This window comes from Podarcis vaucheri (genome assembly GCF_965113315.1).
Source record: "Podarcis vaucheri genome assembly, chromosome: 3".
Taxonomy (NCBI): Eukaryota; Metazoa; Chordata; class Lepidosauria; order Squamata; family Lacertidae; genus Podarcis; species Podarcis vaucheri.
The window spans coordinates 63,419,909-63,444,980 of NC_138761.1; the positions used below are offsets into that span (position 1 = coordinate 63,419,909).

General features: G+C 42.0%; 1 protein-coding gene across 2 annotated transcripts in view; it reads right to left on the bottom strand.

Moving 5' to 3' along the window:
* ARFGEF3 (ARFGEF family member 3) overlaps nucleotides 1–25,072 on the bottom strand; it is a 72,330-nt gene that overhangs the window by 19,005 nt on the left and 28,253 nt on the right. The window contains exons 5-25 of one of the 2 annotated variants that reach the window (XM_082215870.1): nucleotides 21,765–21,833; nucleotides 20,792–20,914; nucleotides 19,855–19,897; nucleotides 19,040–19,118; nucleotides 17,544–17,648; nucleotides 15,273–15,597; nucleotides 13,954–14,066; nucleotides 12,927–13,843; nucleotides 11,019–11,185; nucleotides 10,132–10,297; nucleotides 9,220–9,327; nucleotides 8,076–8,291; nucleotides 7,178–7,288; nucleotides 6,106–6,256; nucleotides 5,092–5,406; nucleotides 4,479–4,612; nucleotides 4,208–4,353; nucleotides 3,472–3,651; nucleotides 2,390–2,534; nucleotides 1,374–1,496; nucleotides 378–481 (exon numbers count right to left, since the gene is read on the bottom strand). In XM_082215870.1, coding sequence (XP_082071996.1) covers nucleotides 378–481; nucleotides 1,374–1,496; nucleotides 2,390–2,534; nucleotides 3,472–3,651; nucleotides 4,208–4,353; nucleotides 4,479–4,612; nucleotides 5,092–5,406; nucleotides 6,106–6,256; nucleotides 7,178–7,288; nucleotides 8,076–8,291; nucleotides 9,220–9,327; nucleotides 10,132–10,297; nucleotides 11,019–11,185; nucleotides 12,927–13,843; nucleotides 13,954–14,066; nucleotides 15,273–15,597; nucleotides 17,544–17,648; nucleotides 19,040–19,118; nucleotides 19,855–19,897; nucleotides 20,792–20,914; nucleotides 21,765–21,833 — 3,840 coding nt within the window. Of the gene's footprint in view, nucleotides 1–377; nucleotides 482–1,373; nucleotides 1,497–2,389; nucleotides 2,535–3,471; nucleotides 3,652–4,207; nucleotides 4,354–4,478; nucleotides 4,613–5,091; nucleotides 5,407–6,105; nucleotides 6,257–7,177; nucleotides 7,289–8,075; nucleotides 8,292–9,219; nucleotides 9,328–10,131; nucleotides 10,367–11,018; nucleotides 11,186–12,926; nucleotides 13,844–13,953; nucleotides 14,067–15,272; nucleotides 15,598–17,543; nucleotides 17,649–19,039; nucleotides 19,119–19,854; nucleotides 19,898–20,791; nucleotides 20,915–21,764; nucleotides 21,834–25,072 lie in introns of both variants that reach the window. The other variant, XM_082215869.1, reaches the window with a different exon arrangement.

Here is a 25,072-nt window from a genome sequence, read left to right on the forward strand (position 1 = left end):
CAAAAAAGAGAGAAGCCAGCAGCCGTTGATAGCCCAACCACTTTGCTATGTTTCCTCAGTAAGAGGAGTGATGGGAAAAGCTGTTGCCACTGTGTTTGAACACTTGCACGGCTTCTGATCTGGCAGAAGAAAGAGCACAGAAATTGGTAACTGCATCATCTGTGCTCCCTGTGGCAAGAGATAGAAATAGACAACACTGCCAGAATGCGGGAAACCTCAAAGATTTGCTGTGTGTCAGCCAGAGAAATTGTAAGAGGCTCAGGGCTTTTCTGCATGCTGCAGTGACCAACCTGTTTACACAAGAAAGAGCCGCTACAGGGAGCCTCTACCCCCTTGTGGATGCCATTTCAAGCAGCTTTTAGCATCCTTGCACTCACCTGAGAACACCGCCTGAGGTAATCAAGAGCAGGAAGGCACAAGTCTGTAGACATGGATCCTGATCCTGGCACACAATCCCCAACCTCCTTGCAATCTGCCTCCCCTGGGATGAAAGAAAGAAAACATCTAAGCAGAACATAATGCTGCTCTGAATGCTCTTAATTACTATGACCCTGTATGGTGATTATGGAATCCAGAGGGATTCACAAAGTGCACACAGCAGTTATGAGGAATAACTTGCGAAGGAGGATGAAGAAATGTCTTGGTGAAAATGTTAGACATAGTATGTTCAGTCCTGCCTGCACAGAGGGATTCTACTGTAGGGCCATCCCACTCCTCCTGTCATATATTTCCATGCTCTATACAGATGGCCAGAATGATCACGTCAAAGTTGGCCCTTTTGTGCCTCATTTCCATTGAAGCACCCAGCGACCCTGCACCCCAGGGTGCAGTTTTGTTCTCTTAATGTGCAACAAGGAGGAGTGGTTGCCAACTGCTTTAACACAAGGCGTGGGAGGACCTCCTATGCAGAGAATGCTTTGGTTCATAATAATAACATTAACAACTACACTGTGCAAGACGGGGCAAACCCCACAGTATCTTTTCTAGCTTAGAAACATAAGGAAGAAATGTCGCCAGGACATCACTCCTGTCCTGCCCTTTGTGAGACTTCTTTAAGCTTTTCATTATTATTATTGTATGAAGGTCTCCTTGACACTGTTCCCCACTCCACCCTCATCACCAGGAAAGAGCAGTTAACTTTTTGTAGACAGAATCTCTTTCACAACTGTGAGGAAGCCTGGCAAATGCCAATGCAGTTAAAAAAAAAGGAAGAATACCTACAAAAATCATACAAAAATCCCAGGACTTCATACCTCTAAAATGCATTCATAGCCTTTGTTGACAGTCAGTAAACTATTTGCATCTGTCTCCACAAACATCAAACCCTAAAGTAAAGATACAGATGGATATACCGTATTTAAAAGGTTCCTTACCCAATCCTTTGACAAACTTCATAAGGCACATGATATAACTGGTGGCTGCATTTGCAAAGACCTGGATGTTGTCTGTATTTAAAAATGCTTCAAAGACATCAAACACAGGTGCCTGGCATTTTCCTAAGGGAGCAAGAATAATTGTTTAGCTGATACAGATGCACATTACCTGGAAAAGCCCGTGATTTTTTAACTTGCTTCAAATTAATGTGCAATGCAATTCTATATTTGCTTGGAAGCAAGCCCCACATTATTCAGTGGCTTTACTACAAGGAAAATGGGAATAAATTTTCAGAGTCAAAATGGCTCTTCCAGATTTTGGGGTTTACAAGGCACTTTACAAGTCTTCTGTACAACTGGAGACACTGGCCTTCATCTAACTGCACAGATGTAGCAATTGGGTCTGTGTATGTATCCGTATTAAATCATTGAGAACCAAGCTGTGGTTTTCCTAAAGTGAGATCCTGATTCAGACCTGAAATGAAGTGAGCAGCCTCCAAAACAGTTTGAACCAAATCTTGCATTCAGTGCTCACTCACAGTTGATACAGACAAACCTAGTATATGTATTTTTGAAAATTTATTGAAGATGCTTTTATACTGCTTACTATTAAAATCTCAAAAGTGGTTTACAACATAAAAACATTCATGTTACTAAATGCAGCTGCTGAGACAAGCATAGAATCAAATTATGTTGGTTAGTGACTGACAGCACAATCGTATGTGCATAGAAGGAAGTCCCAGTGAGTTCAAAGGGGCTCATCCATTTTCTACAATGAACAGAAAAAAATTATATTGACATGATTTTTAAACATGTGGGGAAAGTGTTATACTCACCATAAAGTACTTCCAGAACTCTGTTGTGATGCAAAAACTTCACAGTAGCTCAGATCTACTCATTTATTCAGTATGTTTTTGGATAGTCTGCTATATGGATTGTATTGCCTTTCAAACACTGACTCTTTAAAAACCCAGTGCCTAAACAGTGGTATCTAGAAAACTGTAGAAAAGTCTTACCCATTGAATATTCTCCAACAAGGTATTCCTTAACCTCCGACTTGCTGCTGCTGCGCACAGTTTCTAGTGCGCTGAACAATGGCCTCCACCCTGACTGGATCCGAGTTGAGCACACCTCCACCAGCTCGCCTATGGATGTGATCACCTGGCACAATCAGAGCACACAAAGCATTGCAGAAGTAAATAATCCAGCACAGAGAATATACTGTGTGAGAAATGCAGAAGCAGATCAGCAGGTGGGGTGGGGATACCACAGCAGCTTCCCAGGAGCAGGGTCTCTGTGGCTTATCAGGAGCTGGGGGAGGTTGCAGCCGGGTAAATGCACTGGTGAGGCCATTCCGGTGCTCCTATGGGTGTTCTTTGCAGTGTGTCAACCTCTCCACTGCCCTGCCACTCCTGGTAAGCAACAGTGGCCCACCTGCTGGAAAGCGGAATCTGCCACCCCTGGTGAGCCTCTTCTGATTTTATATACGCAACCGAATAATGCTACCAGGTTATTTATTTTTTTATAGGAGACCTACATGACTTGAGTAGAAAGCAATACAATTGTTGATAACATTTTTCTAATTATAATTTTAAAAAATAACCCGCACTATGGCAACACAAATAAGCACTGAATTGCGAGGCCAACATCCTATGCATATTAAGCAGAGCATTTTGTTTCTTTTTCAGATGCTCATGATAATTTGACGTTCCGGCTCTGGAAATCCAACTAAAAACCATTCCTGACTTTGGTGATGTTGCTAGCTATTGCTCATACTCTTTAAAAGAGAGGTGAGGAGACTGTGGCTTTCCTCCCATCACCCCTGACCATTGGACATGCTAGCTGGGGCTGATGGGAATTGGAATCCAGCAACACCTGCTTCAGAAACTTGAAAGATGGACATTTCAAATGAAATTCTCCCACTGCTAAATCCTTTCTAGTATAAAATACAAACAAGCCCTGCACAGAATCTTCTCTTGCCATTTCCCATTCCCAGGAAGCAACTGAAAGGATTGTGATTGCTAGGCATATAATAGGAATCAAAGTGGTCTTGCAGTTGAAGGTAGGCTGTTGCCATTGTAAACGAGGTTTAGCTTGCCTGGTCCTGGACATCCTCATCGCAGAGTTCCAGCTGCATGATACGCTCAAAGGGGCGGAAGAGGGTCTCATTCAAGTGAAAATGAGGGGGCTCATTCCAGTCTGTCAGAACCTCAGTTAGGATGTCATGGATGAAAGAGACAGCCTTCCGAGAAACATGCCTTTCTTTATGGCAGGCAGCCTGCAGCAACAAGAGGAGTAAAAAGCAGGATTTCAGTCAAGCAAAAAATGCCTTTTCGACAAGAACTGGCAAGGACTGTTACTTAGGAGGAGGGTGAGGCCTAGCATTAAAAATGTCTACAGTAAGTACAATGAGGAAATCTGTTTGAGCTAGATTTCATCTTACAATGCCATTTTAATTTTATTTTGCCTTTTTTATCTCCCCTAGCTATTTGATTTCCTTAGACTGTGACCCCTTAGAAAAATGGCTGTATGTCGTTCTGAGCCCATGAGATAGAGGGGGAGACATAAATCAACCAAACAAACATACAAACGGCCAACCTATCATGAAGAAATGAATAAAGCTGTTTTTATGAGGATCTGTCTAAGAACTGTGCTAGGCTGATGGCTATAATCTGCAAATTTCCAGAGTATAATCTTTCTTAGTGCTTCATTCACCTGTACATTCTCTTTTTCAAGTACATTAACTAACATTGTGACTGCCCTTTGCAATTTTTACAATACACAGAGAAATTGCATGGGCAGGGGCGGGGAAGAAGCCTTTGTAATTCTCTCACCTCCACTAGGTGAGGTGCCACCACGTTCCAGCAGCGCATAAGATGAAGAAGAGGGCGGCATTTACTCCTTACAATTCGGAGCATGGCCCCTCCAAGACGGAACAAGTGGAGTGCACTTCTCCTGTCTTGGGTAGATTTTACTTCACCTACCAGGGCAAAAAAGACAGTGCAGAGTAATTGATAATAGAAATTGAATACATGGTATAACACACACACACACACACACACACACACACACAGGATGCTATGCTTTGGGTCTTAAGAGGCTTACCTGGCATTGCCAAGGAGTAATCAACAGTGTCTGTAACTGAGTGGAAGAGCTGGGACTGAGAGGCTTTCTTCAGCTGATACAGGAAACCCACCAATGCCATCAGATTCAACTTGTCAACAGCATCTTCAAATAGCCTTCAGGCAAAAAGGCAGAATATATCACTTGATCTGACCAAATCATAGAATTGTAGAGTTGGAAGGGCCCCAAGAGTCATCTAGCCCAGCAATGCAGGAATCTCGACACACGGTCCCCATCCAATTTGAAACCAAATGGGAACCTGCTTAGCTTTGCAAATGTGCTAGCAGTTTTATTGCTGCATCGCTAGGGGGACATGAAGTCTGACTTTTAAAATATACAAACAAACGCGCCCGGGGTGGAAGTAGGGGGAAAGGAAGTAAACCAGCACAAGTACCTGGGGGAAGTAAAAAACTGCATGCCCATTAGTGGGGCTGTATATATTTTACAACATTCATTGACGTTTTTCTGGTATTGGCAGCATTGCACTAGAATGTCACCATTTGAAAATTTTAGATATTCACAGTAACACATCCATGATGTTTTCTTGAAGAAACTCAGAATATGTAGCAACTGTCAAATGTGATGCCAACCATACCTGTCTGCCTGGGTGGAGAGGGTAAGGATAGCTTTGGCAGCGTTGCTTCCAGTCATCAGGCTGCCCCCACGGAAATCAAACGCTCTTCCCTTGCTGCTTTCTTTGATAAGCTCCTGAATGGAAACCGGCTGGATTACAGGATTATTCCTCAGTGCAGTCTCTTGATCTAGTGTCAGTTCCTGGGTGCCGTCTGTAGACTGAACATCTCCCTGAAGCCCGTCTGTGGCCTGCTGGCCCTGGGTAATAGTTACCGGTGGCTGAGATGTCCCATCACTGAAATGAGCATGTTCCAGTGTGCTTATGTACTCACAAACTCTGGAAAAAACAAAGCACAAGGACAGAGGGCCTTACTGGTCTTTTCCACTGCATACAACATTTACTCTTTGAGGATGATCTACAGTAGTCTTAAGCCTCCTGAAATGAAAAGCTCTTTTGGAAGCAAGGTGTCACTGGACTAGCTAGTCATAAACTTAAACTTTCCTTACAACATTACTGACTTTTAAAAACATTTTAAGTTACATTTACATTTTAGATGCAGCTGTTGCATAACAGAGAGTGAATTTTCAATGCTCGAATATATAGAAATAAGATACATAATAATACAAGGATTATTGTCTGGATTATCTAAAAGTCACCATAACTGATGACTATAGACCAGAAGATAAACTAGAGACCAGGAGGGAGCAAAGTACTATGATCTTTGCTCTGGAAAATTACACACTTGCGCATGCATACTAAGCCATACTTTGAGTTGGTCCTGTATGCGGTAAACTATCAAATGTGTATTGAGCTCCTACCTAAATAGTTATTGCCCATTGAATGGGGGAAAGTACTGTTTCATTTTCTTTTTGCAGTAGAAGCACACTGGAATCGAAAAAAGTACACCAAACACACTGAACAGCAAACTAGGTACCTGCCAATCAACGTGTATTGTCAGTTTCAAAGAAATGTTGTGTTGGAGTCTAGCCTAAACTGCCGCAAACTGAAGATGGAATATAGTTTCCAATTCCATACCTAAATACATGTGGCCAGCAGTCTTGATTGTGGCTTCCCATCTCCAGCCCCACATTAAGAATGGCATCCATGCACAAAACGTGGGCTGTGTGGAGGCAGACCCCTTGTACTTTCCCCATCTGTTCCAGTCTTTGCTCCACCTTCTGTTTCACTGTGCCATTACAAATATAAATGTTAGAAATAAAGAATCTCTTGTTACGTCTAACACAAGAAAGGCTTCTGTATAGGAGAGAACTATTATTGTAGAGGGGTTTTTTTCCTTTTAAAAAGCAAACAAACTCATTTTCAGCTTCTGTCAAGGTTTGCATGCAGGCCCTAGTATTTTTTCTTACCTTCACTAAATACATGGGAGTAAGAAAATGGATCGTGCTCCCTGGAACAAACTTGCACGTGTTCAGTGGGAAGTGTGAAAGGAGCTGTATAAAGGAAAGAGTTATGTATGACTGGAAACCAATACTGGGTAAGTTTCCAGATTGCATGGAGGAGTCTACACAGAGGGAACTGTGCGTAGAGAGCCTGCTTCACACCTCTTGCTGAATGCGCAGAGGCTGGGCAGGATGAGTGGGTCCAATCCTGACTCCTCCTCTCTTCAGGCAGTGTTTAACAAAAGTGTAGAAAGGGCTTGAGAGTTCACTATAGTTGAAACTGATTTCTGCACATCCTATGCAGCTACTAGCGCCTTACTTTATTTAAATCATAGAACCATGTTGAATCATAGAACTGGAAGATACCCTGAGGATGTTCTTTGCTGCCATACAAAACAAATTTATCTGGGAATAAGCCCCATTGATATCTATGCTGCTTATGCTCAGGAAAAGCAGGTAATACCGAGCAATAAACAAGAACTGCAGTGAGATTCTTCACCCCACCCAACCACTTTCAGATCTAGGTAGGCTCTGCCTCTCTGCAGGCAGTCAGGCAGCCATTGCTGATCTTTACAGTAGACCTAAAGGGAGACACCCCTATTATAGGCAGGCCCAGGAAAATTACATTTGACAAGGCTTCCAACTACATATGATCTTAATACATATCATCACTAATGATAACCATTGTTCCCCTTGATGAGTCGTACCTTGAGCTATGGTGTCACTAGGTTCTTGCACCTCTTTTTCCTCTTTCTCCTCTTGAACACATGAAGCTGCGGCCATCTGAGCAAGGGCAGATGCACAATTAGCAGCAACCCCTGCAGCAAGAAACAGGTCTATTGAATTTCTGTGCCTCCCACTAGCCATATATGTGGCAGCTAGACTGGTGACTGGGAGTGGCCGCCAAGACCATATAACACTGGTCCTGAAAGACCTACATTGGCTCCCAGCACATTTCTGAGCACAATTCAAAGTGTGGGCACTGACCTTTAAAGCCTTAAACAGCCTCAGCCCAGTATACCTGAAGGAGCGTCTCCACCCCCACCGTTCAGCCCAGACACTGAGGCATAGCTGTCAACTTTTCCCTTTTCTTGCGAGGAATCCTATTCGGAATAAGGGAATTTCCCTTAAAAAATGGGAAACGTTGACAGCTATGCACTGAGGTTCAGCTCCGAGGGCCTTCTGGCTGTTCCCTCACTGTGAGAAGTGAGGTTATGGAACCAGGCAGAGGGGCTTCTCAGTAGTGGCGCCTGCCCTGTGGAACACCCTCCTATGAGATGTCAAAGAAATAAACAACTACCTGACTTTAAGACATCTGTAGGCAGCCCTGTTCAGGGAAGTTTTTAATGTTTGATGCTTTATAGTGTTTTTAATATTCTGTTGGGAGCAGCCCAGAGTGGCTGGGGAAACCCAACCAGATGGGCGGGGTATAAATATATACCAGCTGAAACACTGGCAATATAAGGAGAAATATATAGGGGGAAGTGAACCCAGCTGACTGCTTGCTTCTGTTTTTCAAGCTGCCACATTTGGGTGTTGCAAGGATGACATCTACCTGCCCAAATTCAATTAGAAATGGGGCCTATGCTGATGAGTGCATTATACCTAAAGCACAGCTAAGGCGAGCTGCCTTTCTCAGTCCATCCAGACTCATGCAGATGGCATCCTTCTCCTTCTGGTTCTGCTCCTTGACTCCTTCGGCTCCTAGAATGAAGGCTAACCCTTTGGAGCTGCCTGCCATGCGGCCGGTTAGAGGCGTGGATAAAGTGTCAATCAAATTCTTCCAGCAACCAATTAGCAGGTATCGGGCAAAAGCAGTACCTGAAGCAGCAGAAAGGAGAAACAAATGGTTGATTGGGCGTCTTGGGAAATACAAGCATCAGTCAGAGCCAAGACCGACATGACGCAAACAGCATCATTATGCACCTCTTTATCCCAGCCTTTGACACCTTTCAGGACAAAATTGCAATTTTGTGGTTGCAATTTTTGTTACAGCTGTAAGGTTTTAAATGGTTTTTAAATAGTTGTGACCTGCACTGGGACCTGGAGCGAAGGGTGGGTAATCAATTAAAATAATAAGAATACGAAGTATGTCAGGTCCCCCCCCCACCTTAATTAACAGGTGGTATGGAGACACATGCTTTTCATCATGACTGGAGAGAGCTGGGTCGAAAGTTTAAAATCCATCATTCTCTCCTAAGTTGAAACAGGAGTGGGGCTCCACTCCCAAATGAGCCCTGCTTCCCAGTATGTGATATATGAAAAGGAATCCTTTGGTGGTTTTGGATCACAGAATCAGTGAACTGTACAGCTGGAAGTGATCCTGAGGCTAATCTAGTCCTGGCACCTGCTATGCAGGAATCTCAACTAAAGCATCCATTATAGATGGCCATCCAACTTTTGCTTAAAAACCACCAATATGTGTGTGTGTGTGTGTGTGTGTGTGTGTGTGCGCGCGCGTGTGCGTGTGTGTGTGATAGAATCTTTGCATTTTAACTTTATGTAAGTCACTTTCAGCTATTTTTGTAAAAAGCGTCAAATGAAATTAATAAATAATAATTTATTTAAAACACAGTTCCTGGGTCAGCATATGTTCATGTGCGTAGGCATGAGAGATACAGAAACCGAGAAGGAAGCTTTGCCTAACTCACATCCAGCATAAAAATATGAAGGTTAAGTGATTGGGGGGTGGGGTGTATCTGAAATACTACAAATGTGGCTCATGGTTCCCTTGATGCAGATCCTTTACCTGCAAGAACAGCATCATCTGGCTTCCGGGTGTGGGTGAGAGGAGACTGCGAGGATGCAGAGGCCATCAGCTGCCCACCTATTGTGCTGCTCCCCAAACCATCAATGTCTGCAAAGAAAAACAACAAGAAATTACAATGGGATAAAGGGGGGAAACACCTAAGGGACAATGAATTCCCTCAAGTGAGTTGCAGAGGAATGTGTGATACGTCTCCACTAGTATGAGATTGATCCAACAGTGTTGCTCAACTGACAGTAAAGCCTTTAACAGTGGAAGGGAAGTCATTTTCAGCGGCTCTTCTTTCCTCCTGAGGTCCCCTCCCCCACTCTAAATCTGCTCCAGAGAATTGTGGGAACTCTCCACAGCAGATTTAAGAAGGATATGGGGCAGAGGGGGGGGGGGCGGGCTACAGGTGAGAAGGAAAATTACCTTCAAGCCTGTTCCACTGACAGAAGCTTTGCTGTTGCCACTGGATACAGGCCATTTTACAAGTGATATAAGAAAGCTCTGGCTGTGGTATTGTTCACACATGCTAGTTATTTCATGTTGTGAGGGATGGAGGTGCCTCCGTAACGTCAGACTGAGCTACTAAAACAAAGCAACTGCAAAATGTAAGTTATTGCAGCCATAAATGGCATTATAAAAATCAGGTGTGGGTATCCTTTTTGGCCTGGTGGGTCAGATCTTTCTAAGTCCCCACCCCTACTGGTTGGTTAACAGACAGGTGGGCAGAACAACCCATTGGTCAGTCACCTGGCATCATTATGATAATACAACAATTCCCATCATAATAATACAAAACCCTGACTACTGGCCATGCTGACTGGGACTGGGGTATTCTGGACACTCAATGCATTTAGCCAAAGATGTGTATTTAATTCTATATTGCCCTGGTATTCAAATCATACTGACCAGTCAGCATGGTGATGAGTGGGAGGCTGTGCTCTTCAGGGCTCCCCCAATATCCTGCCTCTCCAAGAAGATTTCTCTCCAGCACTTGATGGTAAAGCTCTTCGACCCAAGCCTGAGAAAATACCATCAAAACTCCACTGGATTGGACCTGCTTCATAAACTCCTTCTGCAGAATGGAACAGCACAATTCAGCTACCACTGCATTACTGGGCATGTTGCTTTTCCTCAGAGACTTCTAGAAACATACAGATATGATCAGGAGCATAAAACCAAGGTGACAAGCATAGATAAAATTATGCATCTATCGGCACACATAATAACCACCCGTCTTTCTCTCTGATGCAGCAGTTCAGATGTGACACCAAACCATGATGTCATATACATGTGCAAAAATGAGCCTCGGGGTGGCTTCTCTCCCCACCCCCACCCGCCATGTTTCCCTAACTTCCTTTTGGTTCTTAGCAAACCATAGCTTCTTGTCCAAACACAGCAAACTATAGTTTGTGCAAAGTGGAGAATGATGAGGTTCAGGAAGCACTTTTCTCCCTATGGTGAAAGAACCACGGGACAAAACTCCCCTTGAGTCTGGTGGCAAATGTTACTATACATTTTCATTTTTCCTTCCCACAGTGTTTTTTTAAGAATGACTTTTGTAAAATATTGTCCTCTCTACTTTCTGAAGTCTCCTACCCTTTAAACCCACAAAACAGACAAAAACTGATTTTGGACCCAGTTGCTCCAATTTAATGCTCCCCTGGGTTCAACCTGCATCAAATCTGAGTACTTCATATTTATTCACTGAGCTGCGGACCAACAAGCTATAAGAAGTCAGGGTAGATGCAAATGTGTGTTGTTCTTCACCATACCCAGCACTGCATTCCACTCACCATGATCACGGGGGACTGGCCAGGCTTCTTTCGGTAGTAATCTGCATTCGACAGCTTCAGGTTGAGCAGGAGAGTATAATGAGAGACCATATAGAGACTATCTGCATTCATCAGTGTCTGGAAGCTATAGGCAACATTCCCTTCAAATCCTGGAGAGTGCATCATACCTACCAAAAAAACAGAGAGCTATAGCAAGTGCCTTGTAAGAGAAATCTTGCTTTAGAGATTCAAGGCCACTTCCTTTTTATATGGCGATTTACCAGTTACTGCCCTATAACTCACATTTCTGTAACTACATGATCAGAAACTTTTATTGCACTAGCCAAGGTGCCTTCCACAGCCCCAGTGGAGACTGCCCTATTTTGAACAAAGTAAAGGTAAAGGATCCCTAGATGGTTAAGTCCAGTCAAAGGCGACTACGGGGTTGCGGTGCTCACCTCGCTTTCAGGCCAAGGGAGCTGGCGTTTGTCCACAGACAGCTTTCCGGGTCATATGGTCAGCATGACTAAACTGCTTCTGGTTAATGAAACCCCGTGACAGAAGCCAGAGCGCACGGAAATGCAATTTACCTTCCCACCGCAGCGGTACTCATTTATCTACTTGCACTGATATACTTTCGAACTGCTAGGTTAGCAGAAGCAGGGACAGAGCAGCAGGAGTTCACCCCATCACACGGATTCGAACTGCTGACCTTCAGATTGGCAAGCTCAAAGGGCTCAGTGGTTTAGACCACAGTGCCACCCACTCCCATGAAGAAAGTAGATGCCACTGTCAGCAATGCATTAAAACAGACTGGTGTAGTAAATAAAGCATTGGATTTTGTTTGGGTTTCAGTACATAGAACCTTTATACATAGAACCTTGCTTTGCACAGAACCTTTACAGAATATATTGGAAGAAGGGTCACAAAACATCATAAAGGCACACTTTTACATACAAAAGCAGTTTACCATATTAGTGGGCGCAGCTTATTAGTAATGTGGAGAACAGCTTGCTTCTTAAATAAAACTAAACATGAACATCCAGTAATCAAGTGTACTAAAACATTTGAACCTCTGGCTTACGGGATAATTTGCTCAGGAAATTGATTAGCATTAAAGAGTCCCCATATACTACTGTAACCCTGTTGTTATGTACATCATATACACAGCTTATAAACTTGACACCAGGATAATGTGGTGTGACTGAAATGTTATGTTAAAACTGTGCTTGCTGAACAGTTTCATGTAATATAATACAACAGGTTATAATAGGCTGATTTGTCAAAAATGCAGGAATACAAATGGAAACTGCTGTCAGAATGAAAATTCCACAAGGATTTTGCTGGAAAAATCCATGAGCAGCAGACTGGAATTTTGTACCTTGTTTGTAGATCTTTCCTAAGAAGTCCACAAGGGTTCAGATTCTGATATTTAACTTTTTCATGCTGCCTATTGAGATCAAGTAGGCACCTTTACTGAACTTTTTTCAACATTTGCTAAAAACATTCTTGTTTAGACAAGCCTACCCAAATGTTTAGAAAGCTGAGGTGATTTTAACCTGTTTTAGTATTTTAACTTATGTATATTTTAAATAAGGTTGTAATTTTTTCCTGCTTTAATTGCCTTATCTTTCGGGTAAACCACTTTGAGAGTTTCTACAATCAAGCAGTGCAAAAATCTTATGAAATGAATAAATTAAATAAATACGTTTTCATTCTTTTGTAGGAAAAAAAATAGTTACATTGGAGCCAGGCCACACAGATGTGCCTTGCATCAACTCCAGAATTAATTCACAGGGCTGCAAATGGATTAGAATGCAGATTCTCTCAAACATACATGAAAATAGTATTTGACATATCAAAGACCCTAAATCAGCAATGCTCTGCATTGTTCATTTAATACTGGCTGTGAAGAAAATGATCACCAACCTGAACAAAAAGTTGAAGCGAAGTTCTGGAGGGCCAAATCAACATCTTCCACTTTAGAAAGAGCGATAAGTCGAGGGAGAAGAGCTTCAAGGGACTGGACGAATAATCTGGCACTGTGCTGATCTGCTTCCTGGTTCTTCAGCAGTTTCAAGGAAAGGGCAGCAGTTCGTAAGGATTTGTGACCTGGACAGTCTCTTGGGGTCTGCTCTTCATCAGCCAACGAGCAATTGTCTGAGCCTATGTCTGAAACATCTGACCTTCCGGAATCTTTCTCTGCTGCCATGGAATATTGGTCACATGAATCAAATTCAGTCCTAGAAAGATCTTGGTCATCAACACTGAAATTGCTCTCACTGTACCTGGATCCACAAGAACGTGCCCTGCAGTCAACTGAAAGAAAATTAGTTATATCTGGATAAACAACTGTATGGCTCCGTTGAACAACATCTGGCTGGTCAATGGTTTCTGATTCTGGGTCTTTATAATGAATTTCTTTACCCATTTGTCCAGCCGGTGACTGGAGAGAATTTTTACGAATTTCAGAACGATCTTCTGGAGTGGTCTGTCCCATTTCCCCTTCCAAGGTTGTCTGACCAGTATCTGTGGTGACACTAATACTAATGTCAGGACTCTTTTCATTGCCAGTTTCCCAGGGGGTATGGGTATGCTCTGATGACAGGATGCGCCTTTGCCACCTAAAATCGGCATCGTTTATCTCCATGGAATCTCTGCTTGTCTCGCCCCCGTCCTTTAACTCGTCCATACGTCGGAGAAGCAGATGGACCTGCTCCTCGTCGAGGCCTTTCCCTTGACTGAGATCATCCAGGGTGCCAAGGAGGGCACAGACACAGGACACTGAAGCATAGCAGGCTTCAATCCCACCTTTCGCGCAAGCTTCACTCATCCCGTCCAAGATACTACAATAAATAAAAACAATACACACTTTACTCTCTCTTTTTTTCTTAATTGGAAAAGCGTGCATTTTAAAAAAAGGATTATTGGCTTAAGGAAACCTAATAGAACATACAGTTTGAGAAGATCCAGGTGGGACTTCCTTTTCGAAATCGACCTTTTCCTGCATTCTGGTTCAGTAGAGCAGGGGCCTGCCAAATCGCAGAGCCGCCGAGGACTGCCAAGTATCTAAATTTGTATGAAATATAAAAAACTCTTCACAGATCAAATGCACGGTGCTGGAACAAACCTTATTTCTTCAGTAAGCTGATCTGCCCCAGGATGCATTGAGCTTATTAATTCAAGGATGCAGGATGTACCCATCAATTTATTAACATAAGTTGGTTTCAGAAAGCAGATAAAACCTGTGTTAGCTTGCCAACACTGACGGCCTAAATGTTACAGAGCAGCCCTGGCCTACCTCTCTAAAGCATCCCTACACCTCCATTCCTCGAGATCAGTTTGGAGTAGCCCTGCTTGGCATCTCTTCTTCACATGTTGCAAAACTGGAGGGAGGGGCAGGGGTCAGATGGCCAGAGACTTTGGTGCCGGAATTTGGAGCTAATTGCTCCGAGAGTCCTCTCAGATTACCGTTCTTCACTGTCTGAATTCAGCTCTAGAATGAAGACTTTTTTATATATAATTTTTATTTGATTTTTTTGTTGATACACCAAGAAAAGAAAAGAAAAACAGAAAAAGAAAATAATAATGAGCAAAATATTATTTACAAAACAATAAGGCAAAAATTGGTCTTCTGACTGTAGACCCGACCTCCCATCTGTTCCTTACTTCAACTGTATATTACTTGTTGCCAATACACACTTTTGTTATGATATAACTAATTATTAATTTAACTTAGGTCTCATATCTTTCTTGAAGCTACTACTGAAATGATTCAAATGCTGTGACAGAGTTTAAACTGCTGTAGTTATCTTTCAAATATATTTTAAAGACTTCCCATTTTGAGACAAATTCCTGCTTTGGTTTAATAATAATAATAATAATAATAATTTATCATTTATACCCCGCCCATCTGGCTGGGTTTCCCCAGCCACTCTGGGCGGCTTCCACAGAAACCAAAAAACACTAAAATATCTTTATTTTTTCTGATAAGCTATCTAACTCCACATATTCTGTCAGTTTTTGAGTCCATAGAATGAAGACTTTTTAACTACTTGTGTTTTACTTTGAAATGTCACGGTTGGGTTTGTGTCCCTCCCCTGCTTCTTTTATCACGGCATTTATTGATTCATACGAAAACAATCTACATACAGAATTGCTTTTGAATATGAACTCTTTGCAGTCAATAAAGGAAACTGGGGGTGGATGGGTCAATAAAGGAAATCCATGGGGTGGAGATGGGTACAAACAAAATGGTATTTGCAGTTAGCTCACCTCTTTCATGATCTTGATAGCCTCCACTCTGTGCTGAGGTGGAGGGTACAGAAGCATTCGGTGATAAAGAGACTGCAGGACCGGCTTCATGGACTCCACCGATCCCATCAATCGGACAAGTTCTGCTGCAATGTAATAGATTGTCCGGGCAGCAGGACTGCTAAGGGCAGGCGCATTGGAAGAGCAACCTGACCCTCTGCCATGATCGGAGACCCCTGAGGAAGGAGAATCAGCTTCGTGGAAGATGTTGCTGTGAGCAGAGGTGATGGTTTTGTCATGGACTGGATTTCCCAAGATTACTACAAGAGCCGGGCACAGCTGCTTCCTGAAAAAGAAAAGCAGCGTGGGAGCGAAACAGACAAACAAATAGGTGGCAAAAGGGGAGGAATCAACACACTATAGTGGTACCTCGGTTTAGGGTACTTAATCCATTCCCAAAGTCTATTCTTAAACCAAAACCATTCTTAAACCGAGGCACACTTTCCCTAATTAGGCCTCCCGCTACCGGTGTCCTTCCACCATTCAGCTTCCATTTGTACACCAAGGTAATGTCAGGTGGTGAGGTGGTTACTCATTAGTAAGCAGGCAGGACTCTGACCTGTCTTTTGCAGGTTTTTATTTTGTGCAAACTATTTACAGTGCAGAACCACAAAGTTCATGTCCGTCTTAGTCACTTGCAGATTCCGGGAGTGGCCCCTTCCAGTCCCCCCCCCAGCATAAGAACTTAGACACCCCAAATCTCTGCCTCCCCTCCTTAAGTTTCACCCCTCTGCGCAAACTGGGTGACGGAAACGGCGTGCCTGTTTCCTGGTCGGCCGGGAAAGGTGAGGCGCTTCGGCTCTCAGTAGCATCTTTGAGCCCTCGCTCGGCTTTCCCCTTCCTCTCCTGCTCCACTGGAGGTGTGGCTTTTCCCACCACTCGAAGAGGGGCTGCTCCTCAGAAGCATAGGATTCTCTTTGTATCCCCCTGCCTCCCCCGCCCCGTTGCGATGGCAGTCCCCTGACAGTAAAGTTCACTAACCGGAACACAACTTCCGCTTTTGCGGGGTTTGTATACTGAATAGTTCGTAAACAAGGCTGTTCTTAAACCGAGGTACCACTGTACTCACATTGGACAACAAACCTCAGTTATATTTAGAAATGAGATCATTGTAAAGGACTCAGCACCCATAAAATGCCTACAGAAATTGAACCACCACCACTGCCGCCACGGAAGAGGCATATGTAAATAGAATTATAATATGTATACAGATATAAATGTAGCTACTATATATTTACCGGCACACCTTTTTGAAGTCAAACTTCACAATATCAGGAGTAGCCAAAATGGTGCCCTCCACTATTGCTGAACTAGAACGGCTATCATTCTTGACTATAGGCAATGCTGGCTGGGGCTGATGGGGGTTTGAGTCAAACAACATCTGGAGGGGAGCACATTGGGCACGGCACTGTAGGCCAAACTATAACTTAGCAGGACCAGGTGTACATGTTGACTCAGCAATGAGCTAAGCCAAGGTTTGGCTAAGTGTTTTATCTAAAACAGAGCTGTAGCTCATGGCTAGTGTGATGAGAGCTTAACCACACATCCTGGTTTGTATGACACACAAACCTTGACTTAGCTCAGCGCTGTGCAACTGAATAAAGCAGAGGAGCAAATAATCATTTAGCTTACTGTGTCATATGACCCCGGTCTATATTCTACACACACAATTTTAATATAGAGGCAGTATTATGAGCATCTGTTGAATGAATGAGGGCACCTATTCCCTTGGGAATGGAGACAGTATTATTATTGGAAAGGCTTGAAAGGGCCTCTCTGGCAAAGAGGTCCGGAGGTTACTTTTATCATGGAGAATGACATACTCATGACAATTTCTCATTTACCAAAGCCCTCTTTGGGGGCTTAGTCTTCTTGAATTTAAACAATAATTGAGGAGAAGCAGTTATGTGCTACAAAGTACCGTCCTCTCTGGTGCATCACGTTTATCCAAGTTTAGAGTCATCCATAAGTTTAAGGTCAGTAGTATCGCATGAAGAGCCTCTTCTACTTGAGGGTCCTTGAAGGGTTTACAACTCTGAATGACTTACAGTCCTGATTGGACATAAAACTATTTCATATTTGCTCCAGTATGGTTAAGCACATTTATGTAAGACTGAAACTCCAGTTTGTTTCGAAGAATGTAATCTTCCTTTAACAGGGAGTAAGCCATGAACCCAGTCAGGACTACATGAACAGAATTGCACTCCAAAAGTTCCAAGCAGATTTACTTACCATATGAGGTCAGTGAATCCTTTATGATGGTGCATATTAGGAGAGGAACTATTCAGCATCGAGAGAATGCATTCCAGGAAGAGAAGTTGCAACTGCTGATTCTCACTGACAAATGGAAGCAAAGTGTCATACAGTTTATTGTTCTTTTCAACTAGATGCAATAATGCAAATAAAAAAGCAAATACTTTTTCTTCCTATTTCATGGAAATTTACAAAAGAAACATTCTCTGCAAAGAAAACGGACATGAAAGCAGCTGAATGCAATTATCCAGAATCAATTTCTCCTAAGTAGAAATCTCAATTTCTCATGAAAATGTTCAGGGCTGTTGAAAACATTAAATGTATATATCACTTCCCACAATGATCAAGCAGAATTCTTAAAAATAATAATCACATGAGCATGGTAAAAAATACTGAAGCAATAAATTAAAATATTTTAGTAAAAACTCCAAAACATATTTAATGTAGAAGGGTTCACTGATCAGTATAATAACGGGCACTTCGCAAGTATAATAAGAATATATAACGCATACTGCTGTTCAGTATTAACAATTACTTCACTGACAGGATTGTTGCAGTAATTAAGAATGTGTGCCATTAGCACAAAATGCAATAGATATAAATAAAGCTACTGCTAATAAACTGCTTGCAATTACAAAGTAGACAGATCCTACATGCAAATAATTACAGTTATTTGGATGTACGAGTAATTACTTAAACTTAATATAGGACACATTAGTACTGATAATTACTGGGAAATGGGAAATGCCTACTTTTGCAGTATAGATCAGACTTACTCTATTGTTACCCAATTCACTTCTCAAATATTTTTTCCATGATTCTGTTCATATATCGCAGCCTAGCACATCAAGGACTAATTAACTTAAATGTGTGCTAATTACACGCTGGCATGCAATACTCAAGGTGGATTACCATTGTCTTATCACAAAATGAAAAGATTAAGTTGCTGTTAACTGCTTAATGGAACAATTATTTTTTTTGAAAGATAGCTAATTGTTGTTCCCTACTGTCTTTGAAGTCAATCATCAGGTGGACACAAGTAGACAACAGACAAAAAATAAAACTCCATAATGGAGTAATAAATTCAAAACTAATATCAGCAAGTCTAGAAAGGTGTGTCACTAATCCCTACTAATGGCCTTATTCATAGGTCTGAAGCTACTGAGTTTCTGCAACAGAAAAATTGCATTAAAATTTTTCCATTTTCCATTTTTGTATTGCTGATGGAAACAGCAGAGCACTACATGGGATTAAGTAGCCCAGTGAGGGAGTGGAGGAATGGGGAAAATGCATTTTTCTGTGACATTATCTCTATATATTTTTCTAGCTGTTCTGTACGTGCAGAACAGCATTTTTCTTTAAAAAGGCAAGAAGTACCAGAAGTCTGAAATAGATGCTTCAATGTTTAAGTTGATTCTATACCATAGAGTGATTCTACCTAAACGCTTAGTTTAAATTCAGAAACTATTACTCACCTGATAACTGCCTGAAGTTTTTCACAGAGAACCGTGAAGACAGAGACAACATCGTCACAAAGGGACTCTGTGGTAGAATCTCCAAAAGGGGCAAAGGACACATATTAGCAGCAGTCATGTGTACACCTAACTACACCAAAGTTTGACACCTGCAGAAACAGCTCCAACTTCAGTGACTTCAAACTTTGCACAGAACATGATGAGGAAGACATGGGATATGGCGTTGAAAGAGAAGCTTTATCTGGGCATATGTGGACGGGACTCTCCTCTGCCCCTAATTCAATGCTCTGGCGCAAAATATGGAATGAAACATCTACTGAGGAAAACGATTCGACCAACTGTCGGGGGAAGGGAATGCTGGAAACGGAAGGGGAGGAGCAGTTTCTTGCAAGTGTTGCTGGGAAGGAGGAAATGAGCAGAACTCCATGCATGGCTTGAAGGACAACTGCATGAAAGACAGAGAGACACAGGGATGGGGCTTAGGATGCCTCTGGATCCAATGCAGCGCTGCTGGAAGGACAAGCTGCTCTTGAGGTGTACATGCTATGAACTCTATCTCCATAATACTCAGATGTAAATATGCATGAATAAACCACATTTCTTAGAGACACTGCCACCTCTGTCGTGTCTCATTCCAAAGGAACACAAACTCTGGTTAAGGGCCAAGACCCCTGGAACCTTGCTACCGCTTGGCAGAGACTGAGGTGGCTTGTAACAAAATTCACAATAATTTCGCACAGGCATGATGTGGGGGAGGGGGAGAGAAAGTTGAAGGGGAGAAATAAACCAGTTTCTGAGTAGTTATGAACTCATACCTGGGCTCTTGCACCCCTGAAGGACTCCTTGGCTTTCAGCTATCTATTCAGGAAAGAAATATATTGTCATTAGCACAGGTATGGGAAAGTGTTGAATGGTCTCTTTAAATTTGAAGGTTCATTATTGTTCCACAAGATGTGTATTTCTTTAAGGGCCAGAGCAAATAATGTGACCTAGTTTTACAGTTGTGAAGCAGTATAGCAGGTGCTGTTAAGTTATGTTAATTAAGCTGTTGGGTATTGTATATAAAGAGCAGCACCTAGCTCTCTCAGTACCCTGGTGGATGGGTCATGCTTATTGATATATTGTAAATGGAGTTTTTGTTTTTGTTATTAAAACCTAGCAAAAGTTATTTTTGCGTTCCTTGTAATGTGTGGTCCCCAGCACGCTTTCTTGAGCGCAACTAATCTGCAAATAGCCAACAGTTTACTGAAGAACAACTTTTCACTTTTCTATTTCTAGACATATGAGCAATCAAGGAAGCCACTCCTGAGACAAGACTCTAACCCGATCCAGAGGAGAATTATGGAGTTTATGTATTGTGGTATGGAACTGTGGCTTATTTATTTATTTAGTGCCATATCAAGTTAAATTTTAAATGGCAGGAAATGACTATATGCTGGAATATTGCCCTGATTTTCATCACATAAAATTGCAATGTAAAACTCCTATGATTTTCCAAGTTAATGGGGTTGCAAACAGTTTGTTTCTGGCTGCTAACATTGAAGCAATTTCCATAACATGGAAAGTAGCAATAAACTTTTGCTGGATGCTAGTTTTCCAGAAGTGGCTTTTACACTGTATGAAAGATAATAGAAAACACGGAAATTATCAGGCAAGAAAACATCGGGAAAAGGGAATAAAGCGCTGTCTGAATGAAGCCGTAAGTAGCATTGTGAGGAAATCACAACCCATTGTTGTTGCTATAGAACTCACTGGATTCTCTTGTTTTTGCCGTAACTGTAAAGTCAAATCACTCAACATCTGGCTGAGAGTTGCCCGCACAGCTGTATTAATACTCCGCTGATGGTAACTGGAGACATAGGTTTCAATGCACACCTGGTTGGGAAGGGAGAAAGGAACAGCAGAAGCAATGTAATTATAGATGTAATAAAATAAGACTACCAACATAATTATAATTGGTAGAAGTAGGAGGGCAGTTGTTGGTTTGTTTTGTTTTCATTTTATTATGTATTTCATCTTTTTTTGCTTTTTGTTTTATGTTGTGAACCACCCTGTGATCTTCAGATGAAGGGTGGTATACAAATTTAATAAATAAAAATGAAAGTTAAATGACATAGAACTATTTCTGACGACAGTCTAAATTCTGAATCACCCAAGTCTAAATAGTATCATTTATACCAAAATATTTCTCCAAGTAAGAAAACTACTAGGGCTCCAGTCTGAATGGTTACCTGATAGTTTTAATATAGCGTATTTTTTGCTCTATAAGACACACTTTTTCCCTCCTAAAAAGTAAGGGGAAATGTTTGTGCATCTTATAGAGAAAATGCAGGCTGCGCAGCTATCCCAGAAGCCAGAACAGCAAGAGGCATCGCTGCGCAGACCCTAACACAGACTTAACACTTTAGTAGGAACTAACCCCTAGTTTAACAGCAGCTTTAAAAATTACCCACCAATCCTCTTTTATTATTTGGCCTTACGAATTGGAATCATCTTTACATATTTAAATCTGAACTGAAAAAGCATTGAAAAATAATAATAGAATGTGTAAATTCAATCGATAGTTAGGTTCAATTCACACACAAGTCCAAATTAAGTTGGTCCTCTTGTCATTTGAGTAATTTATCTCTAACCCAGCTGCTAAAGGCACCTTCTAGTGGCAGACTGCTAGGTTATTTTATTAATATAGTCCAAGTTTGGCTTCCAGTGAAGAAAGAGCACTCACCTCAGCAATCTTAAGTACTGAACTCCCATTCAGCTCAAATGTTGGAGTGTATGTTATACAGAGCAGGACCTGCAATCAAAGGAACAACAGAGGGCAAGAGCTTTAGTAGGAAGGTGCCCTGAAACCCTGATCAAGGCTATGAAGTTCACCGAGAAGCAAGTCCACCAGATGTCCTACGTTTGCTAATCACAGAATCACAAGGCAGAAACAGACCAGAGGGGCAAATCAAACCTCTCCTCAAGGCAGGACCCCACAGATTAATTCATGTAGCCCAGAAGAGAGTATAGGAATAAAGAAGGAGTGCCCTCTGGGGGTCACTACTCAGTCTGACCTGGTGGAAAAATCATGTCCAGCTCTTTATATTCTGAAGGATATCCACCCATCATCACATGTAGTGACTTGGGTTCCATTCATTCATGAGTAATAAGAAAGACAAGTTCAATGTCACACGAAACTGTCTATTTTGGTATCAAACCCAATGACCCAAAAATCAGTCAAAACTCATCGTATGAATTCTGCTTTACAACAGTTCCCAGCAAGCTTAGGGACAGCCAAATCATAGCTGAGATGGCGCAGAATGTTGGGGTTGTGGTCATCTCCATCTAGCCTCTGATTTGTGGAAGGATGATTTTACAGTGGCCCCTGCGAAGGTTAGCCTGAAAGTAAACCAGGTCATACATGTCTTTTAACACACTTTAACAATCCTTGGGTTGCGAGAAACAGGAAATTTGTGGTTACCAGGAAAAATGCTAGCTATTATTGACCAGCAATTAAAACGCGTACAAACTGTAACAGTGCACAAAATACTGTAAATGTCTTTTCATAAGCTTTAAAATATTATTCAACTGTGGTAATATGCAAATTTAAAGAAAGTATCTGCAAAATGGCAAGCAGAAATTTAAGGATTCTACCCAACCATTATCTGGAGAAGAGAGGACTAGAATAGAATCCTCCCTGTTATAAAACAGGATTTCAGTGGCCTCTGTTGGTATTATTTCTCTGCTCTCTCTTAACACAAACTGAATGGTTTAAGAAAGCCTGAGAAGGCCTAAAAAAATAGAAACTGAGCCAGTAGAAAGTTAATAAACTCAGAATAATAAAGGTTTAAAATGTGCAGCTAAATCACAATAAGAAAGTTGTCTGCAGGATCACCTTAGGGATCCCATTTCAGATTACTAGTGCCAACTAAAAAAAGCCATATTGTGCGTAATACAAATATTGCTTTTCAAAAAGACAATATACCCGGAGTAAGGTCTCTAACTCAGAGCAGTTTAAGGAGGGCACCAAAATTGCTCGACAAAATGGAAAGAAGAGCATGAAACAGAAATTTTGCCTATTAAAAAGAGAAAGCCTGCTATGTGTAGTAATGTTAACTGAATAGGCAAACAATATTAGGATGATTGTCCTCTTGCAAATGCCCTGATGAATGCTGTTTCCATTAATGAGTGATCCATAATGAGGATGTGGATTTTAATTACAGCCAGAGTGCTTTCTGTCTTGAAAAAAACTACTGCTTTGCTCCTTGGTTGCTTGACCACACAACTCATAATATGCTGATGAGATTTTTCAGATCAACAAGAAAAAGAAACAATAGATTATGCCATTTTTATCAGAACGGAAACCACTTCCCCTAGAACTGGGTTAGGCAACCTTTTATAGTTAAAAAAGGTAAAAGGTAAAGGATCCTTGGATGGTTAAGTCCAGTCAAAGGCGACTATGGGGTGCAGCGTTCATCTTGCCTTTCAGGCCAAGGAAGCCGGCATTTGTCCACAGACAGCTTTCTGGGTCATGTGGCCAGCATGACTAAACCGCTTCTGGTGCACGGAGGACTGTGACAAGTGCCAGAGCGCATGGAAATGCCGTTTACCTTCCCACCGCAGCAGTACTTATTTATCTACTTGCACCGATGTGCTTTTGAACTGCTAGGTTGGCAGGAGCTGGGACAGATCAACAGGAGGTCACCCCATCGTGTGGATTTGAACTGCTGACCTTCCAATTGGCAAGCCCAAAAGGTTCAGTGGTTTAGATCACAGTGCCACCTGTGTCCCTTTTAAAGTACTTCTGTATAGCCTATAGACTCCACTGTGCTTTTTTTGTTTATAGCCTGCAGGATTGCAGAAAAACAGCTTTATAAAATGAATGCAACACCCGCCCCCCAATTCCTAGTCCTAACAAAAAGGAAGTAACATGAAGCCCAATTAAATTATTTCTTCCTCTTCTCAAGTATCACAAATCTTAAGCCCACAAATCTTAAAGGCTCATGGCTGTTGTTTTAGAAACATTTCAGGTTAAGTCTTTATACAGTATTTTGTATACCTATAAATCTGTCCATCCTTCATTACACTGGAAAGAAGAGATATTATTCAGAAAGGGCAAGGGAGACTAACAGTGTGGTGTAGTGGTTAAGAGCGGTAGTCACGTAATCTGGGTAACCGGGTTCGCGTCTCCGCTCCTCCACATGCAGCTGCTGGGTGACCTTGGGCCAGTCACACTTCTGTGAAGTCTCTCAGCCCCACTCACCCCACAGAGTGTTTGTTGTGGGGGAGGAAGGGAAAGGAGATTGTTAGCCGCTTTGAGACTCCTGAAGGGGAGTGAAAGGCGGGATATCAAATCCAAACTCTTCTTCTTCTTCTTATTACATATTATTGTGAAGCATGACACACACACACACACACACACACACAAGTATCTCATAGAAGAAATAACTGCTTGAAAATCTACAAGTGTATTGGTATTTTGCAGCTTTCACAGCTATAACATCAATTCTCCAATCATCTTTTCTCCACATCTATTTGCATGATTACCCCCTTACACACTAAGTGACAAGCATTCCATGTTGCTAAATTAAACAGTCAGCTAGCAAGCAACAGGCCCTCACATCAGATGCACACATCTACGCAAGTGTACAGAGCTGCATGGGCTTTTCTCCAATCATGTGCTCTAGACCACCCACATTCAAGAGGGAGGTGGGTATAATGGCAGCTTCATAAACCAAACATAATAACACTTCCAATCAAATATGCTGAGAATGAAGGGAGAGAAAACAAGAAAAAATAATCCATGTCCAGTAGAGATGCAGGCAAGGGCCTGTGTATAACAAACATGAAACAATGGTGTGTTATTAATACAGGCATATACAGTAGTACCTCGGGTTACAGGCGCTTCAGTTTACAGACGCTTCAGGTTACAGACTCTGCTAACCCAGAAATAGTACCTTGGGTTAAGAACTTTGCTTCAGGATGAGAACAGAAATCATGCAGTGGCAGCAGGAGGCCCCATTAGCTAAAGTAGTACCTCAGGTTAAGAAC